Here is a 12,873-nt window from a genome sequence, read left to right on the forward strand (position 1 = left end):
AAGGCGTTATTGTAACCAAATTTTGAAGGGAAATCCTTCTTATAAAGTATTATACCTTTATTATTTTCGATATTTTTTCATATTTTTTAGCTAAATATGCGTGGTATTGTTTCAAAAAATATGCTTAATAAAAATAAAAGACATAAGTTGGGTCTAACTAGAAAGATTTCATGTGTTTCACGTGCATTTTGAAAGCAAAGCTGTCTTTTTATTTTCCACAAGCATAAAAATTAGTTTTTCTTTGACAGCTAATGTGACGCTGTAGAATACCGACGCATGTACGTATTTCCCTGTGAATCAACGGAGAAGTTTGTAAAATTGGACGCCCACGGGCGAGTGGGTCAATTAGAAATTGTCCGGTGTTCGTAGTAAAATAGACGTGTGTTTTGTTTAAAGCACAGTAACTGTGCCTAGGAATAAGACGCACGAGTATTAGACTTAGATTCGAAGCTGCCAACTAACGGCTTATTCGAAGAGGTTGAGCGTCTGGTTCAGATGCAATTATTGTTTGCTGTTTCCTAGTGAATTTGTCAAGTATTTCATGGTTCTTTGCATATTTCAAGGTGTTACTGGGAACATATTGCCCCATACTTCAAATCAAGGACATTGTTTGCCACTTGTCTGCAAGAGAAGCAAACACCTGCAACAACTTTAAAAAGCCACCCGTGTAGCCGCCAGCCGTTACGATCCATCTAGTGGTGGTGTGTGAACCTGCCTGTTGAAGGATGTAATGAAGATATGACTAATGAACAATAGTGTTATGAGCATCAGTTTGCTGCAGAAGATTGATTGCATATCTCCAAAGAATGGCTAATTCCATGGAGAATGGTGTTAAAGATGAGCCCAAGACTCAATTTACTGCACGCGAGGGAACCTACAGGTTGATGACACATTCAGACTACTCCAGACAAAATAGAGTTGGTTATAGTAGTACAGGACATGGGAATATTCCTGTCAGAGTTTCATTTGTTACTGTAGATGATACATGTGGCCCAAGTGAGAGGATATGCTTTAATTATGGAAGGGAACTATATGTGTATGTGTACAAGGGTGTACAAAAGGTAAGCTTATCCTTTTGCACTGAACTTCTAAAATCTGCATATTGGCTGTAGCTACAACATTTGTTTTGTAAAACAAATTCTGATATTCATGGCTGAATCATGAAAATAATTGTAAAAGCTAAAGAACATGTTATTAATTGTTTAACATCTAGCATTTTGCATATTAATTATGACTTGAGGATTATCAAATGACAGATGTGACATATAATAGTGCTAATTTGCTGAGCATCATGTTACCTGTGATGCCTCCAGCTGCTTAACATGGTAATGCATTTTCTATGCTCCTACCATCTATGCAATGTGAAAATGTGTTAACTTCAGTGGCTGTGTTTTTCCTTGTCCTCTGTGTTTGACATTAGCAATTACCTTTACCCCTCTCTCACCCCATTTGCTTACGATCCTTTCCAGGCAGTGGATCTGAGCAAACCTGTGGACAAGAGGGTGTACAAGAGCACGAGTCCAACATGTCACGACTTCATTGTGTCCAAGAGCTCACCGGACTCAACATCTCTGCTGGTGGGCTTCACAGGCGGCCAGGTTCAGCTCATCGACTCGGCACGGCAGGACGCCAGCAACATCTTCAATGATGAGGTGAGCTCAATGGAAGGGTATTTTTGCACAGGATGGCACTCACTGGCTTGATAAGTGTGTTGGTTTGTGTGATTTTATATTGCTTTAATTAGCATCTATTCAATAATGATATGGTTAAAGGATGGAATCTTTTAGGGGATTTCAACTGAACCGTTTGTTTTTGGATTTTGCCTATAGTGTCGGAAAGACGACGGACGATAATATGAACGATATCGATTTATTTTAACGATATGAGAAGCCCATTCAAAGTGGTAAATGACGGTAAAATGACGAAGTCACTCGAACGATCGGGAACATGACAAACTCATTCAAATTTATGACCGCCGTTGTAGCCAGACCTATGTGGGGTTTCTTTTACCTACAGCACTATCCTGTCACTGACTGCAGGTCGTTCTACCAACTGTGGGGAGTAAATAGCGAGCACTGTAGCGACCCGGACCGAGAATCCACTATTGTTGCGATACAACGTCCTCCCAACTGATCATTAGACCAGGTCTCGTTTCCGGTTCATTTACAACCGATCCCTGATTGATGTTTTCTGTCTAGCAGCTTCTCAGGCTGGTGTCATGAAACACGACACCGAGTAGTTACATGGAAACTCACGGAATCCGCCTTAGGGTCCCGTGCCTCGTGTCGCCTTGTGTCGTCCTCATTCCAGCGTTGTGGCGGTATAGCAACAGCTGAACCCCCGCGCACACACGTATTATATTGTATCAATCAATGGAGCCATTGCTGTAATGTTGTTACCAGTACCACCCATTGAGCCGAGATATTGCGGTAATCTCTGTTGGTGACTCCGCCGGTTAAAAAGACTATCCTGCCGATATCATTTCAAAGATAGGCGTAAACTCTGGCCTAGTTGGCTGTGTGTCGGGACATTTTTGTTCGACGAGAGCGTCCTAGCCGTCGGTACGGATGCTGTGTGTCTGTGTTTGTATGAAGCTGGATGCATTAGTCCGCTGCTCCTCAGTTACGATATTTTGTCGTATGAGCATCCGGTTTTTAAAGTCATTCAATTCACCCATTCATACGTATTAGCCATCAGCATTGCCGCGAGGTCCTGCGAAATTTCAGCCCAACTGGTTATGGCAAAAGTTGTTCTCTACTTATAATAACTCCACTTGCTGCATAAACTAACATGCTTGACATACTTCCGCCTCTAGGGAGCATCGAATTTCCCGCCAAACTCAATACTACTTATGCTAATTTATCGACGGATGTATTGAATTGCAGGCAGACTCCGTCAGATGGTACTTAGGATCGTGCGTAGTTGCCGTCTTTATTGATCGGCAAACTTCTTTTCATTGTTCTTCACTACTACCAGCTCCGTTTTTGATCGAGCTCCCGACTCTCAAGCTGGCCCATTTTCGCAAGTCTCCCGTGCTGCTTGTGAAATTTTAACTTTACCATCCGGAAGTGTTACAAATGAATAAGTATCTTTTTTTAATGCTCTCTTTGTGACTTCAAAATTTCCTCAAGTTTTTTTTATAGCGACATTACCTATCGACATGGATGCTAAAAAATGCGTTTCACCTTCAGTACGAGTGTAGTTCTTCCTTTCACCTTTTTGTTCTTGTCACGAGTCTCGTTCCATGTCGTTTGTCATTAAGTCACTGCTACACAACTATCCGGCGGATAACTGGCGTTGATGTCTTGTGTTTCGGATAACTGGCATTTATGCCTTGTGTTTAAGATTGAGGCGCCATTTCAGATACCAGTCTTGTCACTTTGACAACCTGACTCGAGCAAATACGAGTGTATGAAAATTTGAATGATTGAAGTAGTCGATGACAGGAGTGGGCGAGAATAGGCATTCCAAGTGATCAATGCGCTGTAATGCGGATCGTTTACAACGTGAAATGAACTTTGAACATTTGTCGTGAATTTCAGTAACTACATATCTGTTGGCTACCATGTCGGCCGAAGCTGCTTTTCTCTCGAGCTAGTTTTTGGCGCCTTTTTACGCTCTATTACTCGAGTGCCGTCACCACTGATCAAATGAGATAGCCTATTGTTTGCGGCCTTACTGATTGTGGTTCTCCAATGCCTCCCACGCTGACGCTTCGGGCGGTAATGTGACTGCCACAACTAATTGTCAGTTTGTGGTAATTCATGAGGCTAGCTGACTTCTTTTTCATGGCATTGGCGGTACCGCTAGGTAGGTGTGTGACTCACATGCTGCTTACTTGATAACTTGCGATGTGTTTCGTTCCCTGTGTGGGTTAAGTGATTAAGCCGCTGTCTCCCGACTCTGTGGCACAAAGTTAGACACTGGTGATACCCGTTCATCCAAAAACTCGTGTCAAGCATAGGACGTTAGGGTGGCCAGTCTGCGTATCCGTGGTGTGGTGGAACGAGCTCTAATAGCTTGCACCCATGTCCACGTTCTGTAGTCACCATTCACTGATTTTTAGTCAATTTATAAGGAAGTGTTTGAAAACAGTTGTTTTGGGAGCTACGTACGAGTGTTTGCCTTGACCGTAAAAGTCATTTCCATATCTATCGTTTTGCCTCGGCAGAAGATTCGCTGGCCGGGGAAGGGGGAAGAGAGGAGATTGACTCAATTGATGATGGGCTTCACTCTACATATATGCACACTGAGTTAAGCTTAAGACTTAACATATCCATCTAAGCGCAAAACATTTTCTGGATGAGGATGAGAAGCATTTTTGTTGATTAAGCGTTATTTTTAAATTACGTCTGAGCAAGTAAGCAGCGACCATATCACCCAAACAAACATTAGATGAGGGTAAAATGGTTTGGTTTCCGCGTAAGTTCTTCGATGATAATATTTTTGTCAACTGCTTTTCTTTCGGGGGCTTTTATTAACTTTTATAAGAAAGCATTTACAATCAGCGTTTGAATCCAGCTTCCTTGACGGTCGACACCGAAGGGTGACATGACGCCCTATCGTTATCCTACTGTCAACACGCCTCTGTTCGTAGTAGCCACGTGGAGAAAGGCAGATAATGCTCATACAAATATGCTGTACACATTACAGGGTGTCCCGAAATTGATGCGCGATTGTTCTATCCTCAATAACTTATAAAGTGCTCGAATTTATTTCACGGCTTATATGTTATCATAGTCCCCATTCAGTTGCATACACGGCCTATTGCACTCTAGCGTGTCACGTTTCAGGTTGTCAAGAGTCTCTCCTTTGAAACAACGCCATGCCGCTTATATCTTCTGAAACAGCCTCTTCTCTGAGCTAGCCCGTGGAAGCTTGCTGAGCTCTTTTCTGACGATCGTCCAGATAATTTGGATCGGGGACAGGTCCAGACTGTTGCCAGACCATGTCCCCTTCTCCCAGAGGCCTGGGAGCCTCGCTCGGCACCAGTCCTGGGTATTCCTGGCGTGATAAGCTGGAGCCCTTTCTTGCTGGAAAATGGCCCTGGACATGTCCGACAAAGGTTTGAGTCTGGTTTTTGAACCATTTACCTTTTCCCTCAGCATCTTTGTGGCATCAGTCTTCTTCAGCACCTCGTTGACATAGTAATAAGCAGTCACGGTCTGTCCCCGAGGCACCCCGTGAAGCTCAGAGCGCCTCTGTAGCTCATCATGCTCCAAATGAGATTCTTCAGCAGACGTTTCACCGTCTCGACAGCGGACTCCTCAGAGCTGCCGTTGGCCCACATTTCGATCGTTCTGGCAGTTAGGGGCTTAGAGACCACAAAGGGCACCTTGTCACTGAAAAGGACGCATCTCCAGTCCTGAATGGTCCAGTTTTTGTGGGTCTTCGCGAAATCCAGCTGCCTGCACTTCTGGACCACGGTAGGCCAAGTCTGCATCCTGAAGCTGAGCAGCTTCAGCTTCAAGATAGTCTTCAAATACTGGTGGAGGGTCGATTTGGATGCTGGGACATGCATCTCATTCAGTTCTCTTGTCAGCGATGTTGAATGGTGCTTTTTAAAGGTCGACTTTGCAATCACGATTTTCGCCACTCGGCTCAAGGCAGTCTTCCGCCCTCGAACTGTGCTGTTCTTGAGTGTCTCTCCTGATCGTTTGCAGTCCATCCAAAGTTTAATTGTCGCAGAGTTGACGCCCAATTCTCTGGCATCCGGAACCTGGGTCACACCGTCCTTGATCATCCCCACCGCGCGGTAGCGGATCGGTAGTTTGTGCCTTTTCACTTTTGGTGATATGCGGTTTCTCCACGTTGCCTGTCCGGACAAGAGTGGCCTCCCGCGCCCACTACCGGCCGCGGTCGGGTTAGCCGCTTGGTTCACGTGATCGTGTGACCAGCAAGATGTCCGTGCTGCCAGAGCCGGTAAAATTGCAGTTGTTCAGCACTCGGGAGGGACAACATAACATGCGGCACCAACCGCGCATCAATTTCGGGACACCCTGTACACAATCACCGGCTCTTTTAATAATGCGGGGACCATGCTAATTGCTATTATTTTTATGCTTGGCACGTTGGTTTTTGTTTTAATTGGTAGTCTCTTTCTGACTATTGAGGCTATTTTTGACAATGGATGGTATGAGATGGAATGGACACTGGACAGTGGACAGTTCAGGCTCAAGCCTCTTTCACCACCTGTTTCGTTTTCCACTCCTGTCCTCCAGATGTCAATCCCGTCGACCCCCGCGGCCCGCGCTCCCGTCGCCTTTCGAGATGGCTAACCTTCTCGACTGCTATCTTTACCCGCTATCAGACATCGATACAATACTATCCGTCACTGAACATTGTACACGTGACAGAAGCGTGGACGATTAAGACGGACCAACGCACCGTGCTTTGAGATAGTATGCTGGCTTCTGAGCAGGGATTTCAGGGCTGCGTTTCATGTCCTCGTTGGATTGTCGTCCCGAAACATTTCGAATTGTCAGCTTCCTTTCAGTATTTTTGTCGTAGTTAAATTGATTGGACTTTAGCTGATAGTCTGTATAATATTCTAATATAACATGTTACAACTCAATTGGGGATTGATTGGGCTGTTTGTAGCGTCATGATGGAGAGCGATACAGTATCCCGGGGGATCGAATGACGATAAAATGCCAGTAATGCCTCCTATGACGTCATTAAAGCAGCCAAAGATGCTGCGCCGACCAATCCTGGGTGATGCATGACCTATAGAACCGATCACTTTCTTTGGGAAGAGAGCTGTACTGCTATTTGTGAACTGAGATTACATTTTTTATTCATTGATTTTGTTTTATTTGGTTATAATTCACATTCATGATGAAATAGATAATGCTTTTAAAACTTCAACGCGTCTGGAGGTGACTGCCTCTCGCATCTAACGGGCCAGTGTCACCCACATTGGAGAGCTCACATGAGACTTATCGGGTGATGTGCACTTTACACATTGCTTCTCGGGCTTTCCAAACTGGTCTGTCTGGTCAGCCTGGCTTACCGGGCAGCGATAACCATTTCGATGCGATAACGTATTGATTGACGCAAAGTTACACAATCAGCACCTTATGAGCGATCGTAAAGGTACTTATCGTCTTATGTTAAAACTTCTTTTATAATGAACTTATGAATGGTGAATAGATGTTTAATAATCAATTAATGATAATTAACCTACATGCACTGTGTAGAATAATAAACATATGCTACATCTCACGTATGATGTTTACCTACACCACGCTTAGTGCTGGAGACATCTCCAGGGTGTTAGTGGTCCATGGCTGAACCATTCGCGCATCCAATATTCATACGAACGCGATTATCTCTCTAGCTCGTTTTTGTGGTATCACACGGTCACACTTTTTGAGTTCACAGCCGATCATTCAGATGACCAAAATCTTTCACATTGTTATGCCATTGAAACAAACAGGTGCTTTGCATTTGACAGCCGCTAGCCTGTTGAAACCTGTTCGCCCGGTTGTGAGTTCTAATCCTCACTATCTTCTCTCCTCCCCAGCAACTGAATGCGACAGACGTTAACCTGTTCTAGTTATAACCTTCCCTCTTCTCTCTAGTTACTTGTAACCATCACCCTCTTCTCTGTAGTTCTAACCTGCCCCTTCTCTCGCCCCCAGCAACTGATCGAGAAGACCCGGGTGACGTGCGTCAAATGGCTGCCCAACACGCCGCACCAGTTCCTGGCGTCTCACGCCAGCGGCCACCTGTACCTCTACTCGGAGCGTCTGCCGTGCGGCCCGGCCGCGCCCACCTACCAGACCTTCAAACAGGGAGACGGCTTCACCGTGTACACCTGCAAGGCACGCAGCACGCGCAACCCGCTCTACCGCTGGGCGGTGGGCGAGGGCGCCGTCAACCGGTTCGAGTTCTCTCCCAGCGGGCGTTACTTGGCTACGGTCTCCCAGGATGGATGTCTAAGGGTGTTCCGGTATGATAACATGGAGCTGGCCGGGATGGCGCGCAGCTATTTCGGCGCGCTCACCTGCGTGGCCTGGTCGCCCGACTGCCGGTACGTGGCCGCCGGTGGCGAGGACGACCTGCTCACGGTGTGGAGCGTGGCCGAGAGGCGCGTGGTGGCGCGTGGCCGCGGCCACCGCTCCTGGGTGGCCGACGTCGCCTTCGACCCGTACACGAGCGTGGTGGACGGCGGCGGCGAGCCCGCCTCCAACGGCAACGGCTACTCGTCGGATGAGGGCGGCGCGGCGCCGGCGCCGCCGCTCGTCACCTACCGGATCGGTTCGGTGGGCCAGGACACCCAGCTCTGCCTGTGGGAGCTCACTGACGACGTGCTGCGCCGGCCGTACGGCCGCAGCCGCGCCAGTGTGGCCGGCGTGGCCTCCGAGCCGGCGCCGCCCGCCTCCACGGGCTCTCTGTCCGCGCGGCTCTCCTCCCTGGGGTTGGGCGGCGAGCAGCGCCGGGAGCCCGGCCGCCGACTCGGTCTGCTGCTCGGCGGACACCGCGCAGAGAAGGCCGCAGAGCGCGCCGGCTCGGCGGCCGGCGGCGGCGGCGCCGCGCAGCGCCGCGAGCGCGACCGGCTCATCGGCACGCCGGGCTGCCCGCGGCTGGCCGACTGTCCCATCCTGGAGCCGCACGTCAGCTGCCGCGTGTCGCACGAGCGGCTGACGGCACTGACGTTCCGCCGAGATTGCGTGGTGACCGCCTGCTGCGACGGCTACGTCTGCACCTGGGCGAGGCCCGGCACCGTCACGGTGAGTGCCGAGAGGAGGGTGGGCGTCTAGGGGTTGGCGGGCTGTGGGCGTCGGGGGTACGCTGGGCAGTGGGCGTCTAGGGCAGTGGTCGGCAGGTCATTCGGGGTCGTGCCCCCTTTTTGGGCGCCAGGCAGGGCCATAACCCCCACCTACCAGACCCCATTGCTGACACAACCAAGTTTACTGAAATTTCATACCGTCCTGGAACTCTTTGGGTATTTCTGCATTTCCGATGATTTAAATTTAAAACATGACACTTCCTCCACAAAACATTTAATACCTATATCCCAGTAGCGGCGGAACACCTTCAATTAAGGGGGAGGGGGGGGGGGGGCACTGCCGACTTTTGGTCCCATTCTTTCCATGCAACGCCCATAGGGCTAATGTTAAAATGCCAAAATCAAAGGGGGACACGGTGCCCCGGTGCCCTCCCCGTTCCGCCGCCTATGCTATATCCCATTTAACCCTTGTACGTATAGGGGCGGCGGGTGGTTTTTCATTAAAAGCTCACGTAAAAGGCATTGGATCACGACCAAATTGTACCCTCGAGCCCATAATTTTTTTTTACCAGCCCGGAAAATATCATGACCTGAGACCAGCTTTACCAACAGAAAAATAGCCGCCTGCCGGAATTTTTGCCTCAAGACCCCTTCACATACGCGAGTAAATGCGATGGGCACGTAAGCGGATAGGGCTTTACCGTTAACGCTCCATATGTGAAACGATCTTTAGGCAAAAAATTCCGGCAGGCGGCTATTTTTCTGTTGGTAAAACTGGCCTCTGGACCCATAATGACCGTTGGCTTATGAGCTTTTTCTGGAGATAATCTTGAGCCATTAAATCTCACTTCAAGTAGTTATAGCGGGTCCCGATTTTCTCGACACTTGTCATTGCCCTCTTGAATGAGACGGAACGACCAAGGACCTAAAAAATGGGCAGCAGCGGCTTCCTATTGTCACGGGTAGCACGCCCGTCTTTTTATGCACAGCTCCATCTCAGAGTCCGAGAGGCCGCGGGGGTCCGATCGACTCCTCCCCCTTACGTTAGCGGCTGTTGAAACGCCAACAGACTGGCGACGGTTGAAAGTTGCAGCTGCTTTTGTACGACTGCACGGAGGGGTGAGATGGTGAGGCGAGCAGGTACGTGAAAATTGGTATCGAACCAATGTGTGCTGTGCCTTTGGCCTGGGCTAATCTTTGAACCCTGGGATGCAACAGTCACGATGGCTCCATCACTGGAGCTACAAACTCTAAAAAGATAGGCTTTCTCAGAATCCCTCATTACCCCCACCGAAAGGGCTCCATTACCCCCAAAGGGGGCATGCCCCACCATTTGCCGACCCCTGGTCTAGGGCATGGTGGGCTGTGGGCGTTTAGGGCACGGTGGGCTGTGGGCATGGGCACGGGTGAGTACCGCGAGGAAGGTGAGCAGCTCGCTTGTAAGCAGCATTGTTCGCACGGTGAGTTACTCACTAACGGCAGCAGGCGACTGGTGATACGTTGCAGATAAGCAACACTTTCTTCTCGACTGTACAGTTGACTACACAATATTGTTCCGCCCCTCACAAGCCATAAGGTAACTGGAATGCTAGGTTGTGCCGTTTAGCGCGCAATTAAGCGAGCCTATGGCGATCTCAGGCCGCAGGGTCGCAGGGACAGGTTGCGTTACTCAACATGATGATGTGATCATGATCAACATGTGATGCGGCGCAGCCTACCATCCCAGGCAACTGATTGCCTGTCAGAAATGGAACATCATTCTGTAGTCAACTGTACATTGATATGCCGTGCGCTCTGCCGTTCTCCCGGGACATTTGAATCTCCAAAGTGGTCTCGCTCTTGACCAGATTAATGAGTTATTTGTTTCATCAAAATCTTTGTTACTCATCTCTTCCCTTACTTCACAATTTTCATTTAATATCGCGATGAACCCACACTAGTCAATATGCAACCAACTATGCGCTACACGGTTAAGTCTATTTGCGCTGTGTTTATTTGACTGTCATTTGTTCGAGTTTGCCATTTGCCATTTGACTGTGTTTATTTATAAAGGACTCCCTCGACCCGCCATTAGTGATTGCGATAGTTGTGATTGAAAACCTGCCTTTATCAATTTGCGTCACGCCGTAAGCTTAATTGAGTAGGTACAGGCGAAATGTCGTCTTAGATGCCTATTTATCTGTTTGGTACCTATTCTCGTCCATCGTAAACATATGGAATTACAATGTGATAAGTTTGTACGTGTATACTTGGTTCTTGTCCTCTTTCTGCCGTGCGAAGGCAAAAGCTACTGTGTGGGGTCAGACTCTGACCTCATATAGTAGTTTTTGCCTTCGCACGGCAGCTTTGTGCACCAGTCACCTGTCTGTCTCTACCATCTGGTCACCGTACGATGGCTGCTGACCTAACGTGCCACTCGCACCGTCCCTTGTGGGCTCAACCGAGCGGTCAGGCGCCCTTGGCACTTCCAACCCAACCCCTCCGTCCACGGGTCCCACACGACCCCCCTGGCGCCTCAGACCTTTTCGTCCTCGGGGCCACTAAACTACCCTGTCAGCTGTCCCCCTGCCCATTCGACCACGTCGGTGCCTCTGACCTCCCACTCTCCGTCGCCGTCAGGGTGCGTGCTCGAGCTCGAGTCCAGCGGCCACGCACGGCGACACGAGCACCGTGGTCTGACGCCCCGGCCGGCACCAGAGCCGGTCCCAACTGTGATAGAGAGCACGGCCGCGCCACCTGTGCGGCGCCGGCCCAACTCGAGTCTGCCGCTCGGGCCGGCAGATGGCGCGTGGAGCGCTCCGTGTCGCGCGGCCGCCGCTCGGGTCTCCTGCTCAGCGGCCGCCTCCCTCGTGCGCGCGTGCAAGATATTTATAGTGAAATATATGGTGCTTCGATTGTGTCGGGTTTCAGAGGGTGTAAGGTCATAGGGAGCGGGACGGGACGAGGGCGGGGAGGGGTCGGAATGCGGGATGCAACAGGATGGGTTGATGACAACTCGAGAGCCGACTGCTGGCTGGGTGCGAAGAACACGGGAGTATGATAAATATAATCTCGCAGACTAAATGGAGACAGCTGTTCAATATAAAGTCACTCGTGTATTGAGTATTGCAACGTTTAAGTGCTTACACCAATCTTCGTTCGCAGACGATGGGGTGGTCGCTTGCCAGCCAATACCTGAGTCTCACCCTGGTTCTGAACAGGTCTGACCTGAGAGGCGGGCTTCGCCCGAACGTCCAAACACTGGACTTTCACGAGAGACAAACCGGACAAACCCAGCGTGAGCGGTGACGCCGTACCATAGATGTACCTATATCTACATATGCGCCGTACGGTCGTCTGAAGGAGGGTGACCTGCTCAGGTCACCCATGTTCCGAAACTACCGTGCAACTTTTGATAACTCTCATGTGGTCCAATTTAAGTGAACCGATAAAAGCTTATCAATACTTTTACTTATGAATACCCTGTACAGTAGGCCTACAAAATAAGTCCCCGCCGTATGCGGGTCGCCAGTGGGCAGGTAGCGCCTGAGCGCTACTCGGGCGCCACCTGCCCGCATACGGAGAGGACTCATTTTGCATACCTACTGTACCTACCTATGACTTTCCGAATCGGCTCAGCACCTACGTAGTATCGGAATACCGGCTCTTCTGCAACGATGTTAGGGTTTTCGAACTGATTTGGTCCACTTAGAGGGTAACAGTCAAAAATTTTCATGAATGACACCGTCTTAGATAACAGCGCATTGAAAGGTAAACATTTCTTTGAAATCACTTCAGTAGTTTTGGAATTTAGGCTTGCCTGCTTATCTTGTCTGCTTTTTAGACACCAATTGCCCTTTATTTATTTTTGATCAAGGTCAGTAAGCGTCAATCTTAGGAGTCAAGCTAGGATAATGACGTCACTGGCTTTTATACTTTTTCCTGGATGATGATGCGTATCATCATCTGTCTTGGAATAAGTGAAAAGTTTTCAAAAGAAGAGGCAATAACAAGAGCGGCATCAACTGAGAGTAGTCATATTTATACCCAACTTGCAAAATGTATATTCTCAACGCACTCTGATTGGTTCAATTATTATGACGTCATAAGACTAATTTGTAAAGCTAGCAACAGCAGATCCCTTATTAATTCACTCACCA

At 48.8% G+C, this 12,873-nt stretch overlaps 1 protein-coding gene across 1 annotated transcript; it reads left to right on the forward strand.

Annotated features, from left to right (window-relative positions):
• Positions 1–285: 285 nt before the first annotated feature.
• On the forward strand, positions 286–11,631 carry LOC122390498 (WD repeat-containing protein 20-like). Its single transcript, XM_043383510.1, has 4 exons — positions 286–1,061; positions 1,470–1,652; positions 7,644–8,735; positions 11,354–11,631. The coding sequence occupies exons 1-4, from the start codon at positions 807–809 to the stop codon at positions 11,411–11,413; spliced, it is 1,590 nt and encodes a 529-aa protein (XP_043239445.1). The 5' UTR covers positions 286–806; the 3' UTR covers positions 11,414–11,631.
• The last annotated feature ends 1,242 nt before the right edge of the window (positions 11,632–12,873 follow it).

The sequence above is a fragment of the Amphibalanus amphitrite genome, unplaced genomic scaffold (genome assembly GCF_019059575.1).
Source record: "Amphibalanus amphitrite isolate SeventyFive unplaced genomic scaffold, NRLGWU_Aamphi_draft 000397F_arrow, whole genome shotgun sequence".
Taxonomy (NCBI): Eukaryota; Metazoa; Arthropoda; class Thecostraca; order Balanomorpha; family Balanidae; genus Amphibalanus; species Amphibalanus amphitrite.

Coding starts and splice junctions, on each gene's coding strand:
- LOC122390498 (XM_043383510.1), top strand. CDS start 807: ATGGCTAATTCCATGGAGAATGGTGTTAAAGATGAGCCCAAGACTCAA. Junction 1,062..1,469: donor TGTACAAGGGTGTACAAAAG/GTAAGCTTATCC, acceptor GATCCTTTCCAG/GCAGTGGATCTGAGCAAACC. Junction 1,653..7,643: donor GCAACATCTTCAATGATGAG/GTGAGCTCAATG, acceptor TCTCGCCCCCAG/CAACTGATCGAGAAGACCCG.